Source organism: Rhinatrema bivittatum, chromosome 4, assembly GCF_901001135.1.
Source record: "Rhinatrema bivittatum chromosome 4, aRhiBiv1.1, whole genome shotgun sequence".
Classification (NCBI taxonomy): domain Eukaryota; kingdom Metazoa; phylum Chordata; class Amphibia; order Gymnophiona; family Rhinatrematidae; genus Rhinatrema; species Rhinatrema bivittatum.
The window spans coordinates 458,731,771-458,753,984 of record NC_042618.1 but is presented as its reverse complement, the minus strand read 5'-3'; the positions used below and the strand labels follow the sequence as shown (position 1 = coordinate 458,753,984).

The window sequence follows — 22,214 nt, the reverse complement described above, 5'->3', positions numbered from 1 at the left end:
ACATTATTCTACCGTGGGAAAATTTTTAACATTTGGAACTGCATCCTAAAATAAAGCCCATATTCCAATAAAAAATACAGAATGCAAGTTAACATTACTTTACATTTCTAACTTTGCTGTGGGTTACCAATTTTTTTTTATCCATATTAAGAAAAAAGGACAAGCAAGAGAAAATGGATAGCTGGTGCACAGTAGGTTTATGAATAGTTATAAATATCCTTTGAAACAGAATAATGGACCTTTAGGTCTAAGTAATGTGTAAATGGAAAAAGAAAATCACCCAAGAATATTGTAAACATCTGTTTATACACAAGACATTCCATTGTATTGCATTGGATTTCACTCCGCACAATGTTACAAGAGGGCTCTAGCTCTCTGCACTGTGATCCAAAGTAAAGATCTTTTAAAAGACTCTGAAGAAAGATCTGCATAGATTTAAAAAAAAAAAAAAGACTCCCAGTGGATGTTTATGCAACAAAAAACAGCACCCAAGATAACAAATCTGAGATTTTTGGGCAAACTCCAACAATTGGTTTAATTTCTGGTAAAATTCTTTAAACAAATTTGCATCTTCAATGTCAGGCTATTCACCACCGTACTTAAAAATGGATTCTAAAATTAATATTACCTGTATGATTAAAAAGAAAGAATATATTGTGTCATGTTGATGACAGCAGCATACTTGCCCACACTGTAGAAAATAAGGCGTTTAGCTCTTGACGGAAATTTCTTAAATAGGGGGAAGACAAAAACATGGACTTACTCTGTTTAATAGGTCAATTTCTTCCTTCATTTTCCCAATTATTTCATCTTTCTCCTGTAGCACCTTCACCAATCTCATATTTTCTTGTCTCTCTCTTGCTAGTTCCTGGCAAGAATACACATGAAGTGCTCGTTACAAATTAAGCAAAAAACATGACCTATGGTGTATTAAAGTGATCTAAAAACACATCATGTCCCTTGTTTATATGAATGTTTATTTAAACTATCATGAATGAATATTTTAATTCACAAGGAAAATATCCCTTCTCCTTGGAAGAAAATGAAAAGGTAGGCATAGGAAGAACTTTTACAGGGTTCATACAGTGTTTCTCCATCTATCGAAAAAGGGACAAAGTATTTTCCAGAATAGATTGGCAAACCTATTGAGGACATTAAACTAGAATGGCGAGAAATGAGTGAAAAATAGTCCTCAGGTATGTAAAACTTTAAACACTTTTATAGAAATGGTAAAAAGGGCAACATCTGGAAAGCTATGTATACTAATGCCCATAGTATGGGAAATAAATCCCTTGATGTAGAAGCAGTAATGAAAGAGGCCGACTTGGATATAATGGCTGTCACATGGATGTAATACACGGAAAACCAAGACTATGATATAGTTACTAGCAACTGTACCCGTTCTACACCCGGGTGGCGAGCCTTTTTATTGGCACATATGCTCTTGTATAAGCATCCCCCGCACTCCCCCTCTTACCAACCAAGCTGTCTCTCGCACTCCCCCACACCCCCCTCCCCTCATATAGGTTCCCTCTCTCTGAAACCCAGTCAAGCATCCCCCCACCCACCCTCTCTTACCTCCCATGCACTCTCTCACACCCTCCCCACCCCCCCTCTCTCGTACACACATTCTCTCTCACCGGCATCCCGCGGGACCCTTGCCGTTTGCGGCGAAGATGAAGGCCCGGCGCGCCATTCGCAGTGAAGATGAAGGCCCGGTGCGCCATTCGCGGCACACGAGGAGGCCTTCCATTTTTGGCTTGAACAGAAAATAGCAGCGGAGACCCCGGCATGCCGCGAACGGAGCGTGAACCGCGGCAAAACTCCGTTCGTGGCAAAGATGAAGGCCTGGGCATGCCGATCATGGCACACAGGAGCCTTCCCTTTTCGCCGCGAATGGCGCGCCGGGCCTTCATCCTCGCCGCGAACAGAGCGTGTGCCGCAGGATGCTCTCCGTTCGTGGCATGCCGGGGTCTCCGCTGCTATATTCTGCCTGTCCCATGATGGCCGCTGTCCTTCATACCTCTGGCATGTTTGAGCCGCCTGCGCCATCTATTGGCGGGCTGGGGAACATGCGCGAGGACTGACCAACACCCTGCCAAGCCCGATATATTATAGCGCCATCTATTGGTGGGCTGCAGAACATGCGTGAGTACTGACGGACTCTACCAAGCCCAATATATTATGGATTCTGGGTTACAAGCTATTCAGTAAGGACAGAGTAGGAAGAAAGAGGAGTGGCGCTATATACTGTTTTTCTCTCTATAGATATATCTCAAACCAAGTGAACTACAGGGCTTACGAGGTAAAAAGATGGCACTGTGGGTGAATTTGGAAAGAGGGAATGGAATACCTATTTATACTGGTGTGATATACAGAGTTTCTTTGCAGGCACAAGAAACATTGTAGGATATTCACAAAATTGCTATGAAAGGCGAGGTGCTATTAGCAGGTGAAAACAGTCTGCCAAATGTGGACTGGGATATCCAGGGAGATGCTGAATTCTCTGCAGGAAAACTGTTTTGTTAATTGGTAATGGAAATCATCCAGGAGGGGGCATAAAAGCGCAGATGCTTACTTGTAACCAGTGTTCTAGGACAGCAGGATGTTAGTCCTCACATGTGGGTGACATCATCCTATGGAGCCTGGCAAGGAAAACAGACTGAGCATACTCAGCTTGCTGCTATTTGTGCGTCCACACAAGGTCCTCCTTCAGCCTCGTAATACAGCAAATACGAGTGAGAAAAAATAACATAACAAACCGAAGATGAACTCAACATCGTGGTGAGGTGGACGGGATTCCTGAGGACTAACATCCTACTGTCCTAGGAGAACACCGGTTACAGGTAAGCAACTGCGCTTTCTCCTAGGACAAGCAGGATGGTAGCCCTCATATGTGGGTGATTACAGAGCTCGACTGCCCCATTCAACCAGAGAGACCCACAGTAGTCGAACAAGGTCCCAACGGGCACAACACAACTGCGGCATTGTTGAAATAGTCTGCTCAGTGTGCTGCGGCAGTCAAAAAAAACAAACTATGTTAGGAATTATTAGGAAGTGAATGGTGAATAAAACGGAAAAGGTCATAATGCCTCTGTATCGCTCCATGGTGAGACCACACCTTGAAAATACTGTGTACAATTCTGGTCGCTGCAACTCAAAGATATAATTGCGATGGAGAAGGTACAGAGAAGGATGACCAAAATGATAAAGGGGATGGAACAGCTCCCCTATGAGGAAAGGCTGAAGAAGTTAGGGCTGTTCAGCTTGGAGAAGAGACGGCTGAGGGGGGAGATGTGATAGAGGTCTTTAAGATCATGAGAGGTCTAGAACGGGTAAAAGTAATACAGTGACCAATCTGAACACAGCTGTGGTCTCACCATGGAGCGATACAGAGGCATTATGACATTCTCCATTTTATTCACCATTCCCTTCCTAATAATTCCTAACATTGGGGCCGATGCAATACAGTGCGCTTAGCCCAGCGCACTGTATAACCCACAGTTGGATGCGGGTTGTATAGGCACTAATGCCCTTAACGCCACTTTAATATTGATTTATACACACCTTCTGGTGCCTGTAGTCCGGTTCGGAGAATGGACGCTGAATTTATCAGCACCTATTTTCCTAACCCATGCTAGCGCTTTTTTTTTTTTTTTTTTTTTTAAAGAGTTGTTCCTCCTACTTATTATTGGCATGGCAGGAGAGGAGGGAACACTTTCTCTCATCTTTACACATGCTCATTCACACACACGAACCCTTCTCTCCTCTTCTACTCACTCCCTCTTCCACTTCTTCACTCTCCCCCTTCTCTCCTTCCCACTCATCTCAGTCACTCACCCCTGCCCTTCTCTCAGTCAGCCCCCTTCCCTCACTAAACCCCCCTATTCCCTGTCATTCACCCCTCCTTCCCCCTTCTCTATCACTCACCACCCATACTCCTTCCCTTTCTTCCCTCCCCCTTCCCTTCCCTCACATCCCCTTAGCTTCTCTCACTCATACTCCTTCCCTTCTGCCTCAGTCACAACCTGCCATATGACTCACCTGTCTCTCAGGGTCCTAGTCTTCTTCCTGTTGGCTAGGTGCAAGAGGTCCAATGCTAGGCATCTATTGCCTAGCTCTCTCTCTCACAGACTCACACCTGCATGCACATTTCCTCTCACACATTCTCTACATACACACAAGCTCCCTCTTTCTCACACAGTCTCTCATATAAATGCTCCCACTTTCTCATACGCATAGGCTCTCACACACATACTCCCTCTCATGTACACATGCTCACACAAATGCCCCTCTCCCTCATATGCACAGGCTCTCAGATACATGCAAGCTTTCTCTCTCTCATACACACACCCAGTCCCTCTCTCATACACATAGGCTCACACACACACACTCACTTATGCACAAGCTTCTTCTCATATACACACTCGTGTACCCCAGGCAGGTTCCCATTCACACACGCACCCCCAGGCAGGCTCCCATTCACACATGCACCCCCCCCAGGCAGGCTCCCGTGGATACACATGCATACAGATTCCCAAACACACCCCAGTCAGACTCCCATTCACACCTATGTCACCCCCCAGTCAGACTCCCATTCACACCCATACCATCCCCCCAGTCAGGCTCCCATTCACACCCATGCCCCCCCCCCCCCAGTCAAGCTGTCATTCATTCACACACATACCCCAGTCAAGCTCTTTCATTCATTCACATTCACACACATACCATTGGGAGCAGATGGGGGAGCCAATTGTGCTGCTCTTCCTTGTGTGCCTGCCTCTGCGCTACTCAAATCTTGCAAGGCTAGCACTTCCCCATGCTGATCTCATGCATTGCGAGTTCAGCATACAGCACCTGCTAGCTGCACGTGTTTTGGATATTACACGCCAGAACAGAAAATGAGGAGGAGAATGGGCCTCTTTTTGGCCGCTGGTGGGATGGGGTCCATTGACAACATCGTGGGGCTCCTCTTCTTCTGTTGCTGCCACCCCCCCCCCCCCCCCCCCTGGATGTGCTGCTTTGTGCAGCTGCATGGTGTGTACACCCGGAAGCACTGGCTCTGGCCACTTGCAATTTCATCTGGGTCTGCCTCTGCTTGGAGTTTTCAGAAGAGTTCCCAGCACTTAAAAAAAAAAAAAAAAAAAAGGATCCTGGGCACCCTCTCCCTTCACTCCACCAATGCTGACTACTTCCATGACCTGGATTAAATCTGGCGGTCTCCCTCCAGGTCACCTCCATATCCCCCTACTCCATTCACTGCACTCTCCTTCCTTCAATTCCTGCCACTCTCTCTTCCTTTTCTATAACATGAGGAAACTGCCCATCTGCTCACCTCCTCCAAACCCGCTACCAGTTCCTATGACCCTATTCCCAACCAGTTTCTCAGCTCTATCTCCCCTCCATATGTCACATCCTCAAACTATCATTTTCCACTTCAACTGTTCCTGATGCCAAACATGCCATGATCATATCACTCCTTAAATCCCACTGGATACTACATGAGCCTGCTAATTTCTGTCCTATCTTCCTCCTCCCTTTCGCATCCAAACTACTTTAGATGCCATTCATCTCTGTTTTGACTTTCTTTCATCTCAAACTATTATTAATCCACTTCAATCAAGTTTTTGCCCTCTGTAGCCAAGCCAAAGTCTCCAGCAGCCTATTCATTATCAAAGCCAAGAGTCTTTACACCTCAGTCCTCATTCTCCTGACTTATCTGCTGCTTTTGACATTGACTCCTTGATACTTTGATCTCACTTGGATTTCAGGACTATTTTGTCTTGATTCTCTTCTTACCTCTCCCATTGCATTTTTAGTGTCTCCTTTGGTGGATCCTCCTCCACCATTATCCCTCTATCAATCTATGTGCTTCAGGGCTCTGTCCTGGGCCCTCTTCTCTGAATGCTTCCCTTGGTGCTCCCACCTCTTCCTATGGCTTCCATACTGCTGACTTCCAAATCTACTTCTACAACAGAAATTTCATCAGGAATCCAGTCTCAAATCTCAGCCTTATCTGATTTTGCTGCCTGGGTGTCCCACTGCCACCTTAAACTTAACATGGCCAAGACAGAATGTATCTTTCCCTCTAAACCCACTTCTCCTGTTCCTTCTTTCTATATGAACAACAAAGTCATCATTCCCAGTGCCCTCAGAACTTTGGGTCTTACTTTTCATCTTCTCTTTACTCAAGCAAAACACTGCTAAAAACAGGTCATTTCTTTCTCTCTAATATCACAATATCTTTCCTCTTTATTATTTTGCCTGGCAGTTTCTTCCCACTCAATCAGAACCAGGGCTAGGATCTGATACCATGAACCTTCATTCACAACTACCTGGGGATATTTCTACTATTTTGTATCTCCAACCTCCACTCAGTCCCAAACACACTTAATCTGGTCATTGCAGTGACAGTACTGGGCCAGGGGCCATGCACAAGGGCTTGTTCATGGTCTAAATCATGGACCCTAAATATAGCTAACAAAGTATCCCGGGGTTGAGAATGCTACCTTCACAGCATCCCCCAGCCAACATGAGAGCAGAAGATCCGACTTATGGATTTAATCAGCGGCCTTCCACATGGCAGTGTACAGCACTGGCCACCTGAGTCATCAGATGAGCCTAGTCATTTCTTTTCTGAATGCACTACGAAAACTCTTATCCATGCTATCACCTCCTGCTTAAAACTACTGCAATCTGCTTATCATGGGTCTCCCAGTAAACCAACTTCTCTCTTCACTGCAATCTCTACAAAATTCAGCTTCATGACATATCTTCCAGCAATGTTGTTACATCCATAACACCCTTTTTCTCCTAGTCCAGTTCTACATACAGTTCAAGCTTCTCTTACCTACAAAAGCACTCATTCTGTAGCTCCTCATTATTTCGCCTCTCAACTCTCCCTACACTCCGAGAATTCTGTTCATCAGGCATGTCACTTATCTATGTCCTTCTCTACTGCCATCTCCTGACTCAGAGTTTCACCTTGCTGTGCCATATACTTGGAACAGACTGAGCTGGTGCATGAAATCTTCCCTAAAAACCCATCTTTGAGGCTTCTTTTAAACTTTAATCTCCTGATCATAGCCAAGTGTCTTATTTGTCCTCTGAGTTCATCTTGACTAGATTATAAACTCTTAAGGATGAAGGACCACCTCAGATGTGCATTTTTATGCATCTAGTAGCACTAAAGAAATAAACAGTAGCAGAAGGAACAAGAAGCACCCACGATAAGCATGCCAAATATAGGTTAAAAAAATTGCAAAATGCCTGCAGTAGCCTCACTGAGAAAAGATAGTCCAGATCCATTTCCTTATCAGTTATATGCATGTCAGTGCTCTTTCCTTAGCAGGACTAGAACTGTGCTTTATTGCCCTTTCTGTATGACTTTGTACTCCTCTCTCAACCAATGGAAGGCCCATATAAGGTTATACAGACACTAAGAATCTTCATGCCCAGTACCACGAACATTTAGAAAAACAATACTCCTGCAGAAAATCTAGCTTGTGCCAAGCTAAACATACAAACACTATCTAAGCATTCATACATAGTTTTTCTTGGCAAACTACAATATGATTTGATTTTGTGACTGCACCAAACTCTGACTTGTGAAGCCGCTTCCTAAACTTTTATAAAAATTTATACTTTTAGGATTATAGCCTGACATATACTTAGAACAAAACTCTCTCATTGCACATTAAACAATTAAATACCACTGCCGTGAAATAATCTTTTCATTGCTCATCTCGTGAACATCCTTAAAATATTACCATACTGAATATTACCTGAACTGCTACAAGTCTCAAACTTGCTCATTTGGGTTATTTTGGTTAGTATGTGACTGCAATGATTAGCAAATATGATCATCCAAAAGTTTATGCCAGTTGGATAGACACTACTAATGGAGCTCCTGTATGGTCCAATATTTTATGTTGGTCAGTACAGTTGCTCTTGTGAAACTGTCTGGATCTTACTTCTCACTGTTGCTAATGGAGATGTCAGCAGCTGACATGGAATATGGCAGCAGATAAAGATTGCAGGGCCCATCCAGTCTGACCAAATTATTCCTGTTGCATGCCATAGACTCCAGTTGATTTCACACTTTCATTCACTTCATAGTGTCTAGGGAGTTTTCTGTGCTAATCTCCTCCTCTCAAATTCTGTCTCTGCTATTGTCTCCACCACTTCTGCTGGAAGGCTGTTCAAATGCAACCATTTCCCTTCTCCATGAAGTAATATTTTCTGATGCATAAATTGCTTTATATTTACTATGGAGTGTATCAGATATTGAAGAATTGCTTTTAAAGCAGCAATTCTATAGAACACTTTTTTCTATATTATTCAGAGGTGGGAACGAAGACGAAGTATCTATTTAATTATTAAATTTGGAGGAAAAATAGGAGTGAAACTTACCTAGCCAGTCAGGTCACTGGACTCATAAAAGCTATTACTGTAGAAATATCTATACTTGCTGTATTAATATTTGCACCATCAACATTTAACTTAAAATTCCAAAGAGAACATTAGTTCCATTGCCTTTGTGGGAAACTGAGCAATGTTTCCCAGGCTGAAGGCACAAAGCCACACAGACTCCAGCCTTTCCAATGCAGATAAAACTTTATTGAAGTTACAGCACTTTAACACAAATAGAATAACTGCCTATCTTTGCAGTACACTTTCCACTTCCTGGGCTTTGAGTCAGCACAGATTTACAGAAGCTGCATCTCCTGTCGACATAGGGACCCCCTCCTGAACCCAGCTGGGCTTACACTCTTATGTTCCCCCAGGTGGTCCTGCCCTCAGGCCTCTCCTTGGCCCAGCAGAGGCCCACCCAGAGAGCTCTCCCTCTCTGTGGGATTTAAGGTGGACCAGGCCTCTAGCCTGGTCCTGCACATACAAGGGGGAAATTGGGATCACTCCATTACATCCCCCCCCCCCCCCCTCAGCTTGGACCCATTGGTCCGAGCATCACTTCTTCCCCCTGGATCTCATCCAGATGTACCACACACCCCCACTCCCTTTCATCTGACCTCCCACCAGTTAGGTTTGGAGTCAGGGCTCTAGGGTCAAACTCACGCCCACACCTTAGGATCACACCAGACAACATGGTTAGTGCCATCCACTGCAACCCTCGCCCAGTGCACACGGAGTCCTTTCCCTGAGTCAGTCTGTAGCTCTGGGTTCCACTCTCACCCTAGCGGGACTCTCTGGACTTGCGGTAAGTATTCTTCACTCATCTCTGCAATGACTTGTGTCTCCTTTGTACCATGATCAGCACCCACTGGTGACTTCACCATGGCTCTCGCTGGCTCTTCCTCAATGTGAGCTCTTCTGTAGCCCCCCCTCACTGGGGTCTCTATGCTTCCATTCTCCAGACTCTCCGTGGCCCCTCCCCTTCTGGGCTCTCCATGGTAGCTCCTCCATCTAGCTTCTCTATATTACCTATCGCTAGGGACTCCATGCATATTGCGACCTCAACTGTCCCCTTGATAGCTCCTCTCTCAGGCTCCTTATTACTGCCTCCTTCTAGGCAGTCTGTGTTGCCCTCTCCAGGTCCCTTTTTCAGTGCTTGGGCACCCTACAGGCTCAGGAACTCCTGAAGCACCAACCTTAGGCCACTAAGTGTAGCAAGGACCTGCTCTCCAGGTGATGTATTGTCCTCTTGCACAAGTCTCCCAGGGCTACTGCCCAGGAGGGAAGGCCATAGAGACAAAAACTCATAATAAAAACTTTTTAAAATATATCCGAAGCAAGAAACCTGTGAGGGAGTCTGTTGGACCATTAGATGACCAAGGGGTTAAAGGGGCTCTTAGGGAAGATAAGGCCATTGCAGAAAGACTAAATGAATTATTTGCTTCCGTGTTTACTAATGAGGATGTTGGGGAGATACCAGTTCCAGAGATGGTTTTCAGGGGTGATGAATCAGACGAACTGAATGAAATCACTGTGAACCTGGAAGATGTAGTAGGCCAGATTGACAAACTAAGGCGTAGCAAATCACCTGGACCAGATGGTATGCATCTTAGGGTACTGAAGGAACTAAAAAATGAAATTTCTGATCTATTAGTTAAAATTTGTAACCTATCATACAAGGGGGAAATTGGAATCACTCCATTACATACCCTCCCCCCCTGGACTGGAGGGTGGCCAATGTAACCCCAATATTTAAAAAAGGTTCCAGGGGTGATCCGGGTAACTATAGACCAATGAGCCTGACTTCAGTGCCGGGAAAAATAGCGGAAACTATTCTCAAGATCAAAATCGTAGAACATATAGAAAGACATGATTTAATGTAACACAGTCAACATGGATTTACCCAAGGGAAGTCTTGCCTAACAAATCAGCTTCATTTTTTTGAAGGGGTTAATAAACATGTGGATAAAGGTGAACCAGTAGATGTAGTGTATTTGGATTTTCAGAAGGCATTTGACAAAGTCCCTCATGAGAGGCTTCTACGAAAACTAAAAAGTCATAGGATAGGAGGCGATGTCCTTTCGTGGATTACAAACTGGTTAAAAGACAGGAAACAGAGAGTAGGATTAAATGGTCAATTTTCTCAGTAGAAAAGGGTAAACAGTGGAGTGCCTGAGGGATCTGTACTTGGAGTGCCGCTTTTCAATATATATATATATAAATATATATATGATCTGGAAAGGAATACGACAAGTGAGGTTATCAAATTTGCGGATGATACAAAATATTCAGAGTAGTTAAATCACAAGTGGACTGTGATAAATTACAGGAGGACCTCGCAAGACTGGAAGATTGGGCATCCAAATGGCAGATGAAATTTAATGTGGACAAGTGCAAGGTGTTGCATATAGGGAAAAATAACCCTTGCTGTAGTTACACGATGTTAGATTCCATATTAGGAGCTACCACCCAGGAAAAAGATGTAGGCATCATAGTGGATAATACTTTAAAATCATCGGCTCAGTGTGCTGCAGCAGTCAAAAAAGCAAACAGAATGTTAGGAATTATTAGGAAGGGAATGGTTAATAAAACGGAAAATGTCATAATGCCTCTATCGCGCCATGGTGAGACCGCACCTTGAATACTGTATACAATTTTGGTCGCCGCATCTCAAAAAAGATAGTTGTGATGGAGAAGGTACAGAGAAGGGCAACCAAAATGATAGAAAGGATGGAACAGCTCCCCCATGAGGAAAGGCTGAAGATGTTAGGGCTGTTCAGCTTGGAGAAGAGACGGCTGAGGATGGATATGATAGAGGTCTTTAAGATCATGAGATGTCTTGAACGAGTAGATGTGACTTATTTACACTTTCAAATAATAGGACTAGGGGGCATTCCATGAAGTTAGCAAGTAGCACATTTAAGACTAATCTAAGAAAATTCTTTTTCACTCAACGCACAATAAAGCTCTGAAATTTGTTGCCAGAGGATGTGGTTAGTACAGTTAGTGTAGCTGGGTTCAAAAAAGGTTTGGATACGTTCTTGGAGGAGAAGTCCATTAACTGCTATTAATCAAGTTTACTTAGGGAATAGCCACTGCTATTAATTGCATCAGTAGCATGGGATCTTCTTAGTGTTTGGGTAATTGCCAGGTTCTTGTGGCCTGGTTTGGCCTCTGTTGGACACAGGATGCTGAGCTTGATGGACCATTGGTCTGACCCAGCATGGCATTTACTTATGTTCTTATGTACCCCACTCAGGCTTTTTCCTGCTGAATTCCTCAGGTCTTTCAATACTGCCTCCTTCTGGGCAGTCTGTGTTGCCCTTCCCAGGCCTCTCTGCAGCCCCTTTCTCTGGGCTTCCCACGGAGGTAGTTTTTTGGCTCCTGGCCGTGTCTCTAACTGCAATAGTCCTCCTCTGTTCCTCAAGGGCGCACTGCCACATCTTACTTAGCACTCGGTCCATCTTTGTGGCCAGCACCTGTATTTAAGCTACTGACTGAGCATTTACGGCATCTGGGAGTGGCTTTGCTGGCCCCAATGACCTAGCTGGCCTTTCCATCTGCCATACCTCCGGTCTCAGGTTGCCCCATCTCAGCCGGGACTGGGGAACTCCCACTACACAGAAGTACATGACAATGCCCTTCTTTTGAGCTCTCTGGATCCTCTTTCTTTTTACCTGCACTGGATTCAAACCAGGTTTTTGGTACTACTGCCCAGGCCTCACTAGAACCACAGAGTGCATATTTTCATGCATTCGAAAACTACAGGGTAGGCCATGGAAAAGTAACCCACCTCCAATACCAGTGCATTGGAGGCAGGCTACTTTTCCAGGGGCCACTCTGTATAAATGCTTGCACAATCAGTAAAAATTATCACAGCAAGTTGAAGCTTCCTGACTTTTAATCGTTTTTTCCAACCTTCAATTTCTGATAATTTGATACCCCCTGTGCCTTCAGTTTTCCTAAAAATTTGAAAAATCCAGGGGCCCGTTCCGCTAGAGAGTGGGAGAGAAGGAGCAGATACAGGCTGTCCGGAGAGGAGGCGGAGAGAATTGAAGATCAGTCGCACCTGCGATCCCGTTCCCGGTGACATCACTCGCCTGCGCCCGTGAGTTTAAAAGACCGCGGGACTGCGGTGGAAATCGGGGCCCGTTCTGCTAGAGAGTGGGAGAGAAGGAGCAGATACAGGCTGTCCGGAGAGGAGGCGGAGAGAACTGAAGATCAGTCGCACCTGCGATCCCGTTCCCGGTGACATCACTTGCCTGCGCCTGTGAGTTTAAAAGACCGCGGGACTGCAGCGCACCACAGCCGCCGGCGCGTCGCCTAAGCCGCGCGCGCCAAAGGGGCGCGCGCGTGACTTAGATCAACTTTGATCGCTTTAAACGCCTTGAACGTTTTGAAGTTCTTTGAAGTTATTATAATTTTATGGGGCGGAAAAGGAAGGCCAAAGTCGTCACATCTTCCCCGGCAGGATTAAGATCAGGGCCTATGGACGCTCATATCTACAAGATATCGCCACAAGAGGACAGTGGAGAGACCTTTTGGAAGTCTCTCTGAGTCCTGGCACAAGGCCTACACCTCTGCAGACCCCACTAGGAACATCAGAAGAAACCATCATAGGGTCGTCAATAGTAAGTGACATTGAAACTGTTTTTCAACCATTGAATATTTTGAATTCCCCCTGTTCAGAGCCAATACAGCAAGGAGCAGGTGTGGATAATATAATACCCAGCATTGACAGCACCAGGCTATCAGCCGTAGACGCAACCAATGTGACTTTGGGGGATCTGTGGAAGATGATGATAAAATTGGACTCTAATGTTTCACTGATGAATATCTCTCTTGGTGCAATAGTTAATAAGAATAAGATACCTATACAGGAGCAGGGAAAACGTTTAAACGATGTAGAAACCTCTGTTCAGAATGTGAATATAGAAATTGAGAATGTAAAAAAATTAGAAGTTTTGCATACAACTGATAATACTATTTTGCATTCTAATGTGGAAAATTTAGAAAATTTAATGCGTATAAAGAACTTGCGTATCGTAAATTTTCCATTTACAAGATTATTATCTCCTTTCGAGATGTTTTCTAAATATGTGAAGGAAGTACTAGCTTTAAACGAGGTACCTGCTATTTCCAAGATTTATTACTTTCCCTGCCAAAAGGGAGAAATTCCTGGGAGGGAAGAAGTAGAGTCTCCAGGAATATCAACTTTTTTGGAGGAATCAGTGGATATGATTAACAAAAGAGCAACTATGTTTGTGTCATTTATTTCAGAAAGAGACCAAGATTATTTTGGAAAGATTTTTTAAAAACAAGGATGTATTATTTTGCGGGCATAAGGTCTTCATCTTTCCTGATGTCTCTAAACCGACTCAGGTGAGGAGAAGGCAATTCTTGGCCCTAAAAAATAGAGCAATAGAACTTGGGGCAACTTTTTTTTTTTTTTTTTTTAAAGTACCCCAGTAAATGCTTTATTAATTATCAGGGGAAAAAGTTTATTTTTTCACAACCGTCTCATCTGGAAAATTTCTTGAGAGATAAGAATCAGGTACGTTTAGAGAATGAAGTATCATCAATGTTAGCTCAATAAGATAAAGTAGAATCAATCTCTCCCAATTTCTCTATATTTTATTTATCTAATTATTATTATTAGAAGAAAGGCCCCCATATTATTTGTTTATTATAGCAGTAGTTTGGGTATTTTATTTTGTGTTATTTGATATCCTTTTAGGAATTAGAGCTGCTATAATAATTTTCCTGTATTATGCATAATAAATGTGATTTTACTTTGCAATAATGAAAATCAATAAAGAACAAATTATAAAAAATAAATTTGAAAAATCCTAGAACCACAGAGTGCACGTTTTTGTGCATGACTTTGTACTGTACATATTTCCAGCATTATACTGACTTTCAGAGTCGCTTGTGGTATCTCAAAGCTTAAAGCCTCTGCTATAAATACAGATCACTTTTTTTGATTGTCATGTTTGAGTCATTTTGAGCCACTTATCAAGTACCGCAGGTTTTCATGTACATTGGCTTGTATTGTAATATTTACTGTATTAGGCTGACAACCAGTGTCAGCCTGTGGTACCTCAGCTTAGAACCTCTGCTACATATACAGATCCATTCTCTTTTTTAATTGTCATTGTGTTTCTGAGCCACTTTTCAAGCATCACATGCACATTTTTATGCATGCGAGCTTGCACTTTACTATTTTCTATATTATGCTGACAGCCAGGGTCAGCCTGTGGTATCTCTCATGGCTTAGAACACCTCTGCTACATCTAAAGACCAATTTTTTTTTATTGTCATTTTGTTTTTGAGCTAATTTGAGCCACTTTTATCAACCACCGAATTCACTTTTTTCCCCATTTTCATGCATTCGAGCTGGTACTGTACTATTTATTATATTCTGACAGCTAATGTCAGCATGTGGTATCCCATGGCTTAGAACCTCTACTACCTATACAGATCACTTTTTTCTGTTGTCAATGTTTTTGAGCCATTTTGAGCCAATCGTCAAGTACGACATGCAGACCATGTACTATTTACTGTATTATGCTGCCATCCAATGTCAGCCTATGGCATCTCATAGCTTAGATTCTCTGCCACTTAGAAATTATATTTTAATGACTGTCATTCTGACTTGGAGCCAATTATCTTTTTCCTTTATTTCTTCTCATTGTTCCCTAGCATAGAGAAATTTCTGGGTGTACCTAACTTCCTGCCAAGAGACTGAGTGTTGATAAGGCTGCTTTGTTTTCAGAGATTTGGAAAGGTTTATTAGCAACATAAAAATGTGCTACAAAACTGGCCCACAATTCTTTTTCTTTTTATTTATTCATTCATTTATGGTATAGTCTATGGACAGCTGTTCCCGAGAAAATCCAGGAGCCAAAATTTGCAGTTCAAGGCTCCTATGCCAGGTAAGTGCAGCCAGAAATAGAAATAGAGTACAGACAGAAGTCAAAGTGCCTCAGAAGATGAATCAGGATGAGCAAAAAGAGGGAAACTTTCACTGGTACACGTGCCACCAGCTGTTCTATAGTGTGACCATATGTAAAGCAAATCTGAATAGGGTGTGTGGGGGGGGGGGTTTAAAACTTTTAAGACATAGCAGTTCATTATATAATATTATTAGTGAAGACATGCAAGGTCCTGAATTTACTTTCCCAGGGGAGTGTGTACAGTAGAGACTACAAAGGCAGATACCTGTCAAATAAATTATTGCTATAAGTGTAGCCATACATTTTATTTATTTTATTTAGAGTTTTTCTATACCGGCATTCATGATTAGAAACCACATCATGCCGGTTTACATACGAGGGGGTGTGAACAAAAAACGGAACATAAACAAGTGCAAAGAGATCAAAAGTTACATTACAACAAGGGTCTTATAACTGGGGAGAGAATTAGAATAAGAAAACCGAGAAGTTAGGATTAAATTATTTACATTATATTGTGAAGTCTCTTATAAAATTTGCTATCTTTATAAAAGTTGCTATCATTCAATTCGGATCTGGGAAGGCTTGTTTAAATAGCCAAGTCTTAAGCCTTTTTCTAAAAGTAGGTAGGCATGGTTCTTGTCTCAAATCCAGAGGAATAGAATTCCATAGTGAAGGACCGGCTGTGGAAAAGGCTCGGTCTCTGAAAGTTAGGTGGTGAGTGGTTTTGGTTTGGGGGAACGAGGAGAGATTCTCTGTAGGCTTCTCTGATGGGTCTGGTGGATGTATGTTGTCTGAGTGGTATTTGTAAATCAAGCGTTGTTTGGTGATGGATAGCCTTGTGGATGATAGTGATGGATTTGTGGATGATTCTAAAGTGTATAGGCACTTTTCATACTGTGAATCACAGCTGAACACACAGTATGAATACATGTAGGCCCAACTTGAATTACATTGCAGATATGCACAAAAATGAGTCATAAATGATGGAACCGCAATCTGCTGAGACCAGGTACATGAACTGTGTGAGCCTTCACACTTCTCAATTGTATAACAATATGCCTGCAGCAGTTCTAGTGAAACTGAACTTTCATGTCAATAATGTCATCAAATGCCTGCAAAAATAGCAAACAGGCTGATACAGTAAAAATCGCGGGAGAGCAGGCGAGCGCCCGCTCTCCTGTGCGCATGATTCAGTAAATTAATTTATTTAAATTAGGGCCCGCGGTAAAAAGAGGCGCTAGGGACACTAGCGCGTCCCTAGCACCTCTTTTTTGACAGAAGCAGCAGTGGCTGTCAGCGAGTTTGACAGCAGACGATCAATTTTTCCGGCATCGGTTCTCAAATCCGCTGACAGCCACAGGTTCAGAAACCAGACGCCGGCAAAATTGAGCGTCCGGTTTTCTACCCACGAGCCGATTTCACATTTTATTTTTTTTTTTTTTACTTTTGGGACCTCCGACTTAATATCGCCATGATATTAAGTCAGAGGGTGCACAGAAAAGCAGTTTTACTGCTTTTCTGTGCGCTTTCCCGGTGCCGAGAGAAATTAACGCCTACCTTTGGGTAGGCGCTAATTTCTGAAAGTAAAATGTGCTGCTTGGCTGCACATTTTACTTTCTGAATCGCGCAGGCATAACTAATAGGGCCATCAACATGCATTTGCATGTTGCGGGCGCTATTAGTTTCGGGGGGGGGGGTTGGACGCGCGTTTTCGGCGCGCTATTACCCCTTACTCAATAAGGGGTAAAGCTAGCTCGTCGAAAACGCGCATCCAAATGCGGGTTTCAGTGTGCTCCACTGGCGCGCACTGTACTGTATTGGCCTGAAAATGTGAAAAGATATTTTAACTTGTATTGTAAGTAAATCTTTTCTTTCAATTATAGAGCCTAAACATAGTTGCATATTTTCATGCATGTCATGGTTCTAGATGTTTGTCATACCCAGAGGTTTGAAGTACATTTTTAGATTTTACTGTATGCACACAATCCATGACTGACTTGTTTTATGTTCACTTGAAAAACATAAGAACATAAGAAAATGCCATACTGGGTCAGACCAAGGGTCCATCAAGCCCAGCATCCTGTTTCCAACAGTGGCCAATCCAGGCCATAAGAACCTGGCAAGTACCCAAAAACTACGTCTATTCCATGTAACCATTGCTAATGGCAGTGGCTTTGGTGAACTTAATAGCAGGTAATGGACTTCTCCTCCAAGAACTTATCCAATCCTTTTTTAAACACAGCTATACTAACTGCACAAACCACATTCTCTGGCAACAAATTCCAGAGTTTAATTGTGCGTTGAGTAAAAAAGAACTTTCTCCGATTAGTTTTAAATGTGCCCCATGCTAACTTCATGGAGTGTCCCCTAGTCTTTCTACTATCCGAAAGAGTAAATAACCGATTCACATCCACCCGTTCTAGACCTCTCATGATTTTAAACACCTCTATCATATCCCCCCTCAGTCGTCTCTTCTCCAAGCTGAAAAGTCCTAACCTCTTTAGTCTTTCCTCATAGGGGAGTTGTTCCATTCCCCTTATTTTGGTAGCCCTTCTCTGTACCTTCTCCATCGCAATTATATCTTTTTTGAGATGCGGCGACCAGAATTGTACACAGTATTCAAGGTGCGGTCTCACCATGGAGCGATACAGAGGCATTATGACATTTTCCGTTTTATTTATCATTCCTTTTCTAATAATTCCCAACATTCTGTTTGCTTTTTTGACTGCCGCAGCACACTGAACCGACGATTTCAATGTGTTATCCACTATGACACCTAGATCTCTTTCTTGGGTTGTAGCACCTAATATGGAACCCAACATCGTGTAATTATAGCATGGGTTATTTTTCCCTATATGCATCACCTTGCACTTATCCACATTAAATTTCATCTGCCATTTGGATGCCCAATTTTCCAGTCTCACAAGGTCTTCCTGCAATTTATCACAATCTGCTTGTGATTTAACTACTCTGAACAATTTTGTGTCATCTGCAAATTTGATTATCTCACTCGTTGTATTTCTTTCCAGATCATTTATAAATATATTGAACAGTAAGGGTCCCAATACAGATCCCTGAGGCACTCCACTGTCCACTCCCTTCCACTGAGAAAATTGCCCATTTAATCCTACTCTCTGTTTCCTGTCTTTTAGCCAGTTTGCAATCCACGAAAGGACATCGCCACCTATCCCATGACTTTTTACTTTTCCTAGAAGCCTCTCATGAGGAACTTTGTCAAATGCCTTCTGAAAATCCAAGTATACTATATCTACCGGTTCACCTTTATCCACATGTTTATTAACTCCTTCAAAAAAGTGAAGCAGATTTGTGAGGCAAGACTTGCCCTGGGTAAAGCCATGCTGACTTTGTTCCATTAAACCATGTCTTTCTATATGTTCTGTGATTTTGATGTTTAGAACACTTTCCACTATTTTTCCTGGCACTGAAGTCAGGCTAACCGGTCTGTAGTTTCCCGGATCGCCCCTGGAGCCCTTTTTAAATATTGGGGTTACATTTGCTATCCTCCAGTCTTCAGGTACAATGGATGATTTTAATGATAAGTTACAAATTTTTACTAATAGGTCTGAAATTTCATTTTTTAGTTCCTTCAGAACTCTGGGGTGTATACCATCCGGTCCAGGTGATTTACTACTCTTCAGTTTGTCAATCAGGCCTACCACATCTTCTAGGTTCACCGTGATTTGATTCAGTCCATCTGAATCATTACCCATGAAAACCTTCTCCATTATGGGTACCTCCCCAACATCCTCTTCAGTAAACACCGAAGCAAAGAAATCATTTAATCTTTCCGCGATGGCCTTATCTTCTCTAAGTGCCCCTTTAACCCCTCGATCATCTAACGGTCCAACTGACTCCCTCACAGGCTTTCTGCTTCGGATATATTTAAAAAAGTTTTTACTGTGAGTTTTTGCCTCTACAGCCAACTTCTTTTCCAATTCTCTCTTAGCCTGTCTTATCAATGTCTTACATTTAACTTGCCAATGTTTATGCTTTATCCTATTTTCTTCTGTTGGATCCTTCTTCCAATTTTTGAATGAAGATCTTTTGGCTAAAATAGCTTCTTTCACCTCCCCTTTTAACCATGCCGGTAATCGTTTTGCCTTCTTTCCACCTTTCTTAATGTGTGGAATACATCTGGACTGTGCTTCTAGAATAGTATTTTTTAACAATGACCACGCCTCTTGGACATTTTTTACTTTTGTAGCTGCTCCTTTCAGTTTTTTTCTAACAATTTTTCTCATTTTATCAAAGTTTCCCTTTTGAAAGTTTAGCACGAGAGCCTTGGATTTGCACACTGTTCCTTTTCCAGTCATTAAATCAAATTTGATCATATTATGATCACTATTGCCAAGCAGCCCCACCACCGTTACCTCTCTCACCAAGTCCTGTGCGCCACTGAGAATTAGATCTAAAATTGCTCCCTCTCTCGTTGGTTCCTGAACCAATTGCTCCATAAAGCTATCATTTATTCCATCCAGGAACGTTATCTCTCTAGCGTGACCCGATGATACATTTACCCAGTCTATATTGGGGTAATTGAAGTCTCCCATTATTACTGCACTACCAATTTGGTTAGCTTCCCTAATTTCTCTTAGCATTTCACTGTCCATTTCACCATCTTGACCAGGTGGACGGTAGTATACCCCTATCACTGTAGTCTTCCCTGATACACAAGGGATTTCTACCCATAAAGATTCAATTTTGTATTTAGTCTCATGCAGGATGTTTATCCTGTTGGACTCTATGCCATCCCGGACATAAAGCGCCACACCTCCTCCCGACTGCTCCTCTCTGTCATTGCGATATAATTTGTACCCCGGTATAGCACTGTCCCATTGGTTATCCTCTTTCCACTATTGACAAACCAAAACCCTACAAATGAGTTTTTATTGAAATTGTATAATACTAACAGTAAAGAAACCACTGTTGGACTGTATATCAAAACTTAGAAATAATTTGACAAAATGGTTAACTTTTATATGTACTTATTACAGAGCATCAATTTTATGTTCTTCTTTCAATTATATAGCTCCTAAAATATAGGTGCACAAGAGTGGTTGTAGGGTATTGCCAGCCCAATTTTAGATTTTACTGTACATGTAGTAAATATTTTGAGTTCTGTTTAAGGATTTTGATGGTTTTTGCATCTAGTTTTATGCTTTATGTTCAATTTATGTTTATATTTATTAACAAGTTGAAATACTAAAATGTTTTATTATTGAATATCATATGATACTAACAGTAAAGAAACCACTATTGTCACAGACTATCATCATTTGCCAGGTTCTTATGACCTGGATTGGCCACTGTTGGAGACAGGATGCTGGGCTTGATAGACCCTTGGTCTGATCCAGTATGGCATGTTCTTATGTTCTTAAAACTTAGAAATAATTTGACATGGTTAATTTTTGCCTGTACTTATTACAGAGCAACAATATTACAGAGCATCAATATTTATACAAAAACAAGCAGGCTGGTTATTCTAGGGTACAGCCAATTTTGGTGGGTCTAATATTAAGCTCTCAGGCTTCTGCACTTGCTAGCAGTTTCACTTTCACTCTGGGCCACGACCTGCTCCAGTCACAGTGCACAACTGCTTTTCTTTTTTTTTTTCCTTTAAAAGGAAAAAAACGTAAAATAATAAAAACCAAAAAATCCCATCTCCCTTTAGTCTGCAAAGAAAACCCTATGCTGCCTCCAGACCCCACAGACCACTACTAGTTTAAAGGCAGTTTTAATTTTTTTTCTGTGCTCCTCTATGAGCCCACAAGCCTTTATCTCCCAGTGCTTTTGTATACAGTTTAAAAGAGCACTGCTTTTCTTCCGTCCTAGCTCCTTTCCTTAGGCAAGGCTAAACAAATGTTATTCTTGCAGCTTGCCTTACTTACAAAATGATAAAGGGGATGGAACAATTCCCTTTGAAGAGAGGCTAAAGAGTTTAGGACTCTTTAGCTTGGAGAAGAGACGGCTGAAGGGAGATATGAGAGAGGTCTATAAAATAATGAGTGAAACAACATCATAAGAACATGCCATACTGGGTCAGACCAAGGGTCCATCAAGCCCAGCATCTTGTTTCCAACAGTGGCCAATCCAAGCTACAAGTACCTGGCAAGTACCCAAAAACTAAGTATATCCCATGCTACTGATGCTAGTAATAGCAGTGGCTATTTTCTAAGTCAACTTGATTAATATCAGGTAATGGACTTCTCCAAGAACTTATCCAAACCTTTTTTAAACCCAGCTACACTAACTGCACTAACCACATCCCCTGGCAACAAATTCCAGAGTTTAATTGTGTGTTGAGTGAAAAAGAATTTTCTCCAATTAGTTTTAAATGTGCTACATGCTAACTTCATGGAGTGATCCCCAGTCCTATTATCCGAAAGAGTAAATAATCATAGAAACAGAAATGACGGCAGAAGAAGACCAAACGGCCCATCCAGTCTGCCCAGCAAGTTTCGCACTTTTTTTTTTTTTCTCATACTTATCTGTTACTCTTGGCTCTTAGTAACCTTTTGGTTCTATTTCCCTTCCACCCCCACCATTAATGTAGAGAGCAGTGTTGGAACTGCATCTAAGTGAAATATCTAGCTTAATTAGTTAGGGGTAGTAACCACCACAATAAGCAAGCTACACCCATGCTTGTTTACCCAGACTATGTAATTCAGTCCTTGTTGGTTGTCTGTATATAGATCCACTTTTCTTCATTCCCCTGCCGTTGAAGCAGAGAGTTATGCTGGATATGCATTGAAAGTGAAGTATCAGACTTATTTGGTTTGGGGTAGTAACTGCCGTAACAAGCAAGCTACTCCCCGCTTTTTTGTG

General features: G+C 42.4%; 1 protein-coding gene across 2 annotated transcripts in view; it reads right to left on the bottom strand.

Annotated features, from left to right (window-relative positions):
• PAWR (pro-apoptotic WT1 regulator) overlaps window positions 1–22,214 on the bottom strand; it is a 239,966-nt gene that overhangs the window by 3,598 nt on the left and 214,154 nt on the right. For both annotated transcript variants that reach the window (XM_029597126.1, XM_029597127.1), the window contains exon 6: window positions 764–868. In XM_029597126.1, the coding sequence (XP_029452986.1) occupies window positions 764–868 (105 nt within the window). The remainder of the gene's footprint in view (window positions 1–763; window positions 869–22,214) is intronic.